We start from the raw sequence: 10,183 nt of genomic DNA, 5'->3' as shown, positions 1-10,183 counted from the left end.
GTAGGGAAAATTTCTCATCAAGGAAACAGAGGAGAAAGCCAGTGTTTATCAGATATAAGTTGCATGTTATTTATCAAATGCCGAATCAGAAGCTTAACTCTAAATTGTCTTATTTTCTCACTTCAGAATGTTTTTTCTCTTATAAAGTCAACAGTTTGGGAGCTGGCCCCGTAACTAAATTTTTAAGGGAGTCTAATCCCACATGGCCAACTATGGTTTGAATCCCGGTCTCAGCAGCTTGAAAAACACACTGGGCACTGTGCACATATACTCAAAATCCCAACAGGGTAGGAAAAAAATGGAGGAGGGACCAGCAGTTAGCATAATGGCTGTGTCACTGGACTCCCATGTAGTTGACTGTAGTTTGCATCCTGGATCCAGTGGCTTAAAACTCAGGCCGGGCACGTGTGTGTGTGTGCCCAAGATCCCGAGAGGAGAATGGAGGAAAGGGATTGTGGCGTGGCCATCCCCCTGGGGGGTGATTTCTCGCTTTCAAAGAAAAAAAAATGGAGGAGAAGGGATTGTGACTTGACCATACCCCATTACTGGGTACATTCTCCTGGTCTTCTTATTCTTTGGTGAGCACATGGGAAATTTAAAAAAAAAAAAAGGCAAAAACTTATATTGGTTGTAAACTTGTATACACATATATTACCATTTTAGGTTGCCAATGCCATGAAAAACTCACTACCCTTTGATGCTCCTGATTCTTCACAAGAGGGCCAGAAAGTACTTAAAGTAGAAGTCACTCCAACAGTGCCCAGGATTTCTCGAACCGCAATTACAACAGCTTCAATTCGTCGTCATCGATGGAGGAGGGAAGGTGAGTACAAAATCCCCATAGTCCACTTATGGATTCAAGTAAACGTATCACTGTTTTTACAGACTATGTTAACACTATAGTATTCTATATAAGTAAAGTAAAAATTTTTAGTTTTTAAAATTAGCACTAGAAATGTGATTAAATGCCTAGTTATTTTAATGTAAAGATATATGTTTATAAAATAGACTTCATTTGGACTGCTCTTGAATGTTAAAACAGAAAACTTTTTTCAACTAGTAATAATAGGAAAAAGTTGTTTTAAACCTGTTAACCATACTGGGAACAAAAAGGTGCATACATGAGCATTGTGGGAGAAAACTATATAACTAACCCAACTAACAGTATAATACCAGCTATTTATAAAAGAATTGATTCTTGTCTTTGGATTTTTATGTTTGTTTTTCCTATTTTTGCAAGTGCTGACTCCAGCAGTGTTTTACAGTCATTCTGTACTTAAATAATCAAGCTGTCTTGCCTAAGAAATTTTAATTGCCATTTTTACAATCCTTATTTTTCTGTCCTATTCATTTGCAAACCTCACATTGTTCATCTGCTGCCTTATGTGTGTGCATGTTGTGCACACACATGTAACTATATAAATAGTGTTTGTGTTTATATCATATCCATATATACATACTCTTATCTGCCTGGGTCAAAATGCTCAGAAAAGAAATAGAGCAGCATAAAAGCACTAAAATTTTATATGTTGAATCCCAGATGGCTTTGACTTCTCAAACGAGGCTGACTCGAGTATTCCTGGCTCCCCGATCCAACACGGCTCTACTGACCTAGGGATCAAACGTGTGCAAGAGGGGGAGGTGCTGGTGCGCAGGACCCCTGAGCATGGCTCGCCGGAGCCACCCACCCCCAGCCACAACAGAGGGTAGGACAGAGATGAGGAGGCAGAAGTCAGTGAGGCAGTTGCTGAAAAAGGATCCTGGCTCTCTATCCCCAAGCAGGACATTTTTCCGTTTTAGTGTGTGTTTCTACTATCCCAAGTCTCCTTCTTGCAAAGCACCCTCCCTCCCCATATGCCTAGCACCAGGTTAGGTACAATCTTTAGTGACTGTTTGTGCTGGCCTGGAGTCTGCATCCCTGTGTAATCAAAGAACAGCTTGGCATGGCTACTAACAAGGCAGGGGCCTGTCTCCAAGAGGTCTGCAAATGCTTGGAATTTTTTCATTACTGAGCATGTTTATTCTAACATTAGGAAAGAAAAAATGCACCCAGTGGACATGAGCCTTAGTAGTCAATGTGATTTCATTTATATAATTTATTCTTTTAAAAAATTTGTGAAGAGTTTTAAAACATTATTATGTTATCTTTAAGAAATTGAAATGGAGCCAGCCAATGTATCAGTAATCCTAGGGTGTTTAGTTAACAAGAATTTTTATCTCTTTGAACAGAGTATGCTGGTATTGAGGTATATATATTATATATATATATATATGCACATACACTCACACATATACTTTAATGATCTGCAGATTAAGTGGCCTAGGTCTAACTAGTGAACTCCAGACATTGTTCCTCTATAAATGTGCCGTCCCGGTACATATCACATTTTATAATTTATTGTAAACAATGATATATGTAGCTTTCAAACAATTGAAATGTATTATATAGAGGTCACATATCCTGGTAGATCCTTGTTTCTTCAAATAGGTATCTCAAAATGAGAATTTGTTTTTACATGTGTCCCCTTCCCACTTCAACTCTCCCCATTCTGTAAGAGAACACTTCTGATAGAAAAGTAATTACTTGCTGTTTTGCATGTAATGCCATAGGAATTAGCTTTGTGAAAGAGGAAACTGTAGTGGAATAGTTTTTTTCATTATATAATATATTGCTACTGTGGAACCTTTCCACTAATATATGAAATAATCTTAAGTTTTTAAAAAGTTTACATATTTTTACTTATTTTAAAACCAAACATACTTAAAGCAATTAACCTCCACCTTAGGGAAATCTCTTGCTCTTTGGTGCATTATAAATTTGAGCATGCTCAGTAAGAATCTAAATCTGCCCCTCTGTTCCCTTGTACACTTGTCCAGATCGACTTTACTTCATTTAACAGTGTTGCATGTGCATGACCTACAGACCCAAAGAAGCTGGTATTGCTTTAACAGTCTTTAAGTGGCTGTGAAAGATGCAGCCTTTCCTTTTTGTTTTTTTTCTGTATCTCTTTGTGTTATCCCAAAGAGTATGTTTTATCTGTATAAGCACATAAAAATGAGAATATAAGTAGATGTGGAACCCAGAGTTGGCCTAAATTTTGAATAGCTTGTTTATCAACATTCTTTCTAAGTGAGCCACTTGAATGGGTATCTATTACTGTTATTAGAATGTTGGGAGGTACTGTTCTTAGTAAATGCAATTTCAAAATGGCCAAATGTATTATGTTAATTAAAAGTTAATGAAATTTTAGAAAGTGTGGGATTGGGTAGAAGCATTTTTTCCATTTCATCAAAAGTCATACATTTTGAAAATGAAACTAAAATAATAGTTCCTTTTTAATATCATATTTAGTCCTATCAATATCAAAATATCTCATAGCATTGCTAAAATTTCAGTTTGGGGAAGGGAGTTGGGGAGTACAGCCACAGGAAAGAAGACTACGTTTTTTGAATGTATTTAAAATATTTAAAAATTATTTTACATTTTAATATAGATTAGTTATAGTTACAAGTCAACAGTAGTAGAAACTAAATTTTTAAGGATAGGCGGTCATAAATAGAAAAAATTCATGACTTTCCCATTGTCTCTTCTTTGTATTACGGTATTGTTACCTAAAGAGAAAATTACAAAGAAAAAACATTTTGTAACATTTGCCTTTTTGTACCTCTGAGCAGTTTGAAACAGGAGGAAGGAGGTTACTAAAACCTATGAAAAGTTTTGTTAATTTTGAAATGTGTTGGAGCTCTTGGGTTCACAGATAACTTTTTTTTTCGAGATATTTTTTTTTTTTTTTTTTGCTGTAGGGCACGTGTGCTCGCCAGAGAGACAGAAACCACTCCACATTGGGGATGGCCACACCACAATCCCTTCTCCTCCATTTTCCTCTCAGGATCATGGGCACACATGCACCCCATATGAGTGTTTGTTTGTTTTTTTCACACTCTTTACAAGGTGAATCCCAGCATGAGTTTTAAGTTGCTGGGTCTGGGACTCGAACTGCAGTTGACTAGGAGTCTAGCAACGTAACTATTATGCCATCTGCTGGTCCCATATAACTGACTTTTTTCTAAAAAAGAAAATGTTTTCTTTTTTTTTTTAATTAATTAATTTTTTTCTTTTAAAAGAAAATGTTTTCTAGTATGTTGGGTTTTTAACAGTTTCACAATTAAATCTGTGTTTATTATATATTGAAATTGAAAGGAGAAAATAAGCCCATCACCTACCTTTCTTCTCATTGTCAAGTAACACTGTTGTCAGTCTTAAAGCTGGAGTTAAAATTGTTGAACTGAGGACAGTGTCTTGAGCAAAATGCAGTCAGTGTTCCTTATATTGAAACAGTATTTCTTAGTACATAAAGTAGCAGTAGATTCTCTTGCATGTTAGCATTTATGTTATCACCTCTTTTATGGCCATAATGCTTGAGCATCAAATCTGCATGTGGCAAGAAGCTTGCACTAAGTCTCTCAGTCTCCTTTCTTAATTAGATATAATCCATAATACATTTCTGTTCACTCTCAGCTTTATATTATTACCCTCAATTCTGAACCAATAACTACCCTCCTTGGGCATTCTGGTACTTTATACTAATTACAAATAGATTACTAAAATGTATTAATTTTACTTACATTTTTTTTGTTTTGAGTTCCATTTTATCCTGTTCTTTTGAAGAGGTTGAGAGAAGTGGTGTCAGCTGCTACTATTCTTAGTATGAAAATCTAATGCATTTTCACATGGCTTTGCATGATGATTAAAATCATTAAACTGCTGGATATAACAAGGTGCCTTTTGCTTTAAAAATACCCTGTTTCATTCTTCTTTAGAATGAATTAATCTATCTGAGAAAATATAGCTAAAGAAATATTTTTATTTTTCCAGGTATTATGTTAAATAAAAGATTGTATTTAAAATTTCTTTATATATTTTGTTTATGTAACCTATAATGCTAAGTAATACTTGTTTCAATTTTTTCCAAACATCGTACCTTAACAATAATGTTAATGTCTGTTTTATAGATTAAGGTTAAACTGTCTTGCGGTCTGGGAAACATATTTAGTCAGTTGGCAAACAAATACCAGTTTTTGAAAGAAGCAAATGCATTACTTTCTAAGAAAATACTTATCATATTTTCAGTGAGAGAACTGACTGTCTAGAAACTGGAAGCTTGGGAACCAGCAGTTAGCGTAATGGCTATGTCGCTGGACTCCCACGTAGTCAACCGCGGTTCGTGTCCCAGACCCTGTGGCTTAAAACTCACGCTGGGCGCATGTGCGTGCGTGCCCAAGATCCCGAGAGGAGAATGGAGGAGAAGGGATTGCGGTGTGACCATCCCCCCTGGGGGGTGATTTCTCGCTTTCTGTCTCTATGTCTTGCTTTATCTGGCTGGTGAGCGCACGTGCCCTATACCAAAAACCTCTCAAAAAAAAAAAGAAAAGTAGAAACTGGAAGCTTAATATATTGATATTATACATGTTTCTGTTCTTCCCCTTCTTCCCACCAAAGCCTAAGATAAGGAGTTTTTTGTTAACTGCAGTTTCTATATGAAACGTAATGTGACACTATAATGTCTTGATTATGACAATAATACATTTTAATACTAAGAATCTAAAGTATTATAGAAGTATGTAATTTCACTAAATAGTATAGGAATATTTCATAATATAGAAAACATAAAGCCGCCTTAATTATCTCTGCTGGTTCCCTTCTCCTGCTCCCTGATAATCAATATTTTCTTCACATTAATTGATCAAAATACGGAAACCAGGGAATAGACATATCCATTAAGACAAATATGACTGTGAAGTTACTGGAAGCAATATAGTGTTTTAGTTTTGAGTTAGAAAATTTACAAATTCCATGTTAAAGGTTTTAAAACCATATAGAAGCAGTTAGCTGTTGAATAATATAAAGTTTTATTGTAGTTAAAAGAGTTTAACCTGCAGGCATAAGTGAGTTTTTAGTATAATTCTGGGTAACTGAAACTAGAAGAGGGGCTCTTTTGCCAAGGCTATTTTCAGATGAGTTAAAGATGAAGAAAAGATTACCTTTTTAAACATAGGTAGATTCGGTCACTTAAAATGAATGACAGGTTTTTATAGATATTTATGATAACAGTGTTATATTTTACCTTTTTATATATGCCTAAATATTTATAGAGTATGTTTGTACATAGTTTTACATAAGCTAGACTAGTTAAATGAGAATTCTGTGTGGATTAAAGATTATTCACCTAAATTATTTAGAGGAAGTGTTATCAGTCGATAAGGGCAGTGCTGTTATTCACAGCTGCTGCGTATTTAATTTAGCTGTTGCTAAGGCTATCTGATTTGCTTTCTAGGTGCTGAGGGTGTGAATGGAGGAGAGGAGACTGTAAACCTGAATGATGCAGACGAAGGATTTTCATCAGGGGCTTCCCTCAGCAGTCAGCCAATTGGGACCAAACCATTCTCTTCTCAAAGAGGAAGCTTAAGGAAAGTAGCAGCTGGGCGTTCAGCTAAGGATAAAGAAACAGCTTCTGTCATCAAGTCCAGTGAGAGCCCTCGAGATTCAATAGTTCGAAAGCAGTATGTGCAGCAACCAACTGATCTTAGTTTAGATTCAATTGAGCTGACACCGATGAAGAAACACCTGAGCCTGCCTGCTGGCCAGGTGGTGCCAAAAACCAATAGTTTGAGTCTAATCCGGACAGCCAGTGCTTCCTCAAGTAAATCATTTGACTATGTGAATGGCAGTCAAGCAAGTACCAGCATTGGGGTTGGCACTGAGGGAGTTACTAATTTAGCAGGTAACAATACTAATCGATACTCAACTATCAGTCTTCAGGAAGACCGGCTAGGCCAAGCTGGTGAAGGTAAAGAGCTCCTCAGCCCAGGAGCCCCCTTAACCAAGCAGTCTCGATCCCCAAGTTTCAATATGCAGCTAATATCCCAAGTGTAGTTTTGACATCCTCTTCTTTCTGCTTACCTTTTAAACTGAACATTTTATTGTACCAGAAGACACTTCATCCCACATTGTGAAAATATTGGTCATCGTAATCAGATTTAATTAGTCTAGGTATCCTCATACTGTACTTTGTATGGAAACAGCAATAAGGTTTTCTTTTCTCTCCTTCCTATGTTTTCTCTTCACCTATTCCTTGTAAACGTGTTTGTGAAGCAGTATAAAATGTTTGCCTTCCTTTCTCCTTGGGTGATGTGCAATGCATCGTAGGCTGATCGGTCCCATTTCAACACTGTGAGACTGAGGATAATTTAGAGGAAATGGTGTATATGATCCCTATGAAACGATTCTTTGGCTTTTGTTTAAAGATGAAACAAAACGGGTTTGTTCTCATAATCTATAGAGCTATGAAGATTACTGGATCATATTTTTTTCTCTCTTAACCAGGAGTGCCTCAGAGATTCTGCTATGACCTTGGACTTCTCTGAGTCTGTGCAATCATTTTCTTGAGAAGCATGGGGAAAAGTGGTAGATTGCTGCTCTTTTTCATTAAAATGATGGACGGTAGCTCTTTTTCCCCCCCATTTCCTGTACCTTGAGAACATAAATGTTCAATTACTGAGGTATTTAAATCAAGTTATAATCACCTCCATTGGAGGTAGGACTCTTAAGTTGATTGTGTAATTGATAATGCACTTTCTCAGTGGCTCTCTAGTCATTATTAACATGTCTTCCCTCTTCCCCATAAGGACAAAATCATTTCTGTCCTGAAAGTTTGAACTAACAAATTAGAGAATCCAAGGGGCATGTTCTATTTCCCAGGAATGATTGACACTTTGGTGCTGGGGTTTTAGGGGGGAGGGGTGGATTTTGTTTAGCTTGTGTGGGATTATGTGTGTGAGGGGAGATTTTGATTTTTTTTTTTTTAATTTTCCTTTGTGAGCTGATGATGACTGAAGTACAACAGTACGTCTTCAGGTAAAGGGAGGGATTTCTCAATCCACTTTCTGTGATGTCAGACTTGGAGAAACCCTTTCAGCTGCTTTCTAGATGTACCTAAATTCAGTCAGATACTTTGGATTAAGAATTCTGAAGTCCTGATAGATCATATACTCCAAGAAAATTCATCAGGGACAGATAATTGGCTGAAAACAAGTGATATGATACATTTTTATAGAACATTTCTACCAGAGGGTACTGACTTGATTTCTCCTACAAGGACCACACTGCCTTTGTGTTTAATGTAATGCAATTTGTGTACCTTCTAATCATATGTCTGCAAAGTGTCTCATTTTTATAAAACTTTGAAATCATGCCAGTAAGCTAGATATTGAATGTACGTAAGTAGTATTTGGCAACTGCTAAGAGGCTACAAAAACACATTGTTGGGTTAAAAAAAATTAATTCCTATTTGATTGGGTAAGATTTTATTATAAGCTTCTTTGGGGTCTCAGGCGCTAATGTTTGAAAAAGAAGGGAGTATAGTAGGTTTTTGAAAATCAGTGTATTGTGACTTGAACTGCTGTAAGTTTCCTTCCACAGAACACATCAGAGCTATCAGTGCTTTGTACATTTAGATATATTTTTACTTTCTTATTGTGAAAGAAAAATATTCTGAATTTATAGAAAACAAGTATTCTCCTAGTTAACAAAGTTCAAAATTTTATCTCTACCAATTAAGATTACAATAGATTTTGATAAATAATTTTTAAAAATGCCTCTTATTTCTCTCCCACTGAAAAAAGTGACCCTCCCCCTGTTATCATAAGATGGTAGGATTTTTGTTGTTGTTGTTGTTTGTTTTTAAAAGGAGAGTTTTCTTGAAGATCTTTATATGAACAATAAGATGCTTGTTTGAATTTGGTGGCCTATAACATTTTTCAGCTCCTATGAAAATGGAAACCTATAACCTGAACTAATACCTACAACATTGCCAAAGTGTGGGGTAAAGCACATGCACAAATATTTGATGTGTTTATGTATATATCACATATATTTTAGATATCCCTATTTCGTTTTTTTTTTTGGAGAGGTTTTCGCTATAGGGCGCGTGCGCTCGCCAGACAGACAGAGAGAGACATAGAGACAGAAAGCGAGAAATCACCCCCCAGGGGGGATGGTCACGCCGCAATCCCTTCTCCTCCATTTTCCTCTCGGGATCTTGGGCACGCATGCACACGCGCCCAGCGTGAGATTTAAGCCACCAGGTCCAGGACACGAACTGCGGTCAACTATGTGGGAATCCAGCGACATAGCCATTACGCTAACTGCTAGCCCCTATTTCTTTTAATCTAACTAAGGGAGGTCAGATAAATGAAAAGAACTTTAAAACAGCCAAAATAAATTATTCATAAAGGTCTATAACATTCTAAAGAAAGCAAAGTTTTAGGTATATAAAGAAAGAAGCATTGTAGTTATCGGGAGTGAGATCATGGCTGGAGGTCTGTCATTTTGTTGTAGGAATAGTTCATTAATTTAGGAGGGTAAAAGGAAGTTTTTAATTCAGTAGTGTGTGCATTTATTGGTATCTGAGTTAAAGCACCAAAAAAAAAGACCGAATAATACCATTTATAGCAAAAGTCATAATATAATAAAATTTCCCTTTGGTTAGAAACTTATGTTGTACCTGAAAAGTTGGCTTTTAAACATTTTCATTTAAAGGATTTCATTTATCTACATGTATATGTGTATATTTTGTATGTATACATACCCATTAATATTTTAATGACTCTATAACATTTGTTTTCCATTTCTTGAGGTAAAGTGCTTTGGCCCCAATGAAGAAACATTACATTCAGTTTAAACCATTCAATGTCTTCGATTTCCTACATAAGGAAAATGGAATGAGTTAGTTTAACAAATTGAGTCAAATTTTCTAAGAGTTTTTTTTGGTATCCATTTGCATTGTTTATAGGCATTTAATTTAAAATAGTTTTATTTTAGATATATAACAAACATAGGCCAGTAACATTTATACTTTCTCCTTTAACAATTTTTTGTTGGTATACTTGTTAACTTCCATAAAGAAGTTCACTCATCTATGCAAAATACTTTTTAAGTATGGAAAAAATACTTGTTTTCTATAATAATAAAACATTTTGATTGATGCTATCCATGCCAGATTGGATTAACAAATACAAAAAAAATCTGAATGTTTTGAAAATTCTTCATAACATTAAAAATTATGTTACTAGAAAGTAAACTAAAGTGTAAATTGAACAATTAATTTATAAGTAAGATTTTTAA

General features: G+C 35.6%; 1 protein-coding gene across 1 annotated transcript in view; it reads left to right on the top strand.

The window, feature by feature from the left end:
* Positions 1-8,791, top strand: part of HYCC2 (hyccin PI4KA lipid kinase complex subunit 2) — a 91,908-nt gene extending 83,117 nt beyond the window's left edge. The window contains 4 exon segments of the mRNA XM_027773637.1: positions 664-823; positions 1,541-1,688; positions 1,690-1,706; positions 6,336-8,791. Of these exon segments, the coding sequence (XP_027629438.1) occupies positions 664-823; positions 1,541-1,688; positions 1,690-1,706; positions 6,336-6,934 (924 nt within the window). The 3' untranslated portion in view covers positions 6,935-8,791.
* Positions 8,792-10,183: the final 1,392 nt, after the last annotated feature.

The sequence above is a fragment of the Tupaia chinensis genome, unplaced genomic scaffold, assembly GCF_000334495.1.
Source record: "Tupaia chinensis unplaced genomic scaffold, TupChi_1.0 Scaffold000361_2, whole genome shotgun sequence".
Lineage (NCBI taxonomy): Eukaryota > Metazoa > Chordata > Mammalia > Scandentia > Tupaiidae > Tupaia > Tupaia belangeri.
This window is presented reverse-complemented; position numbering and strand designations above follow the sequence as displayed.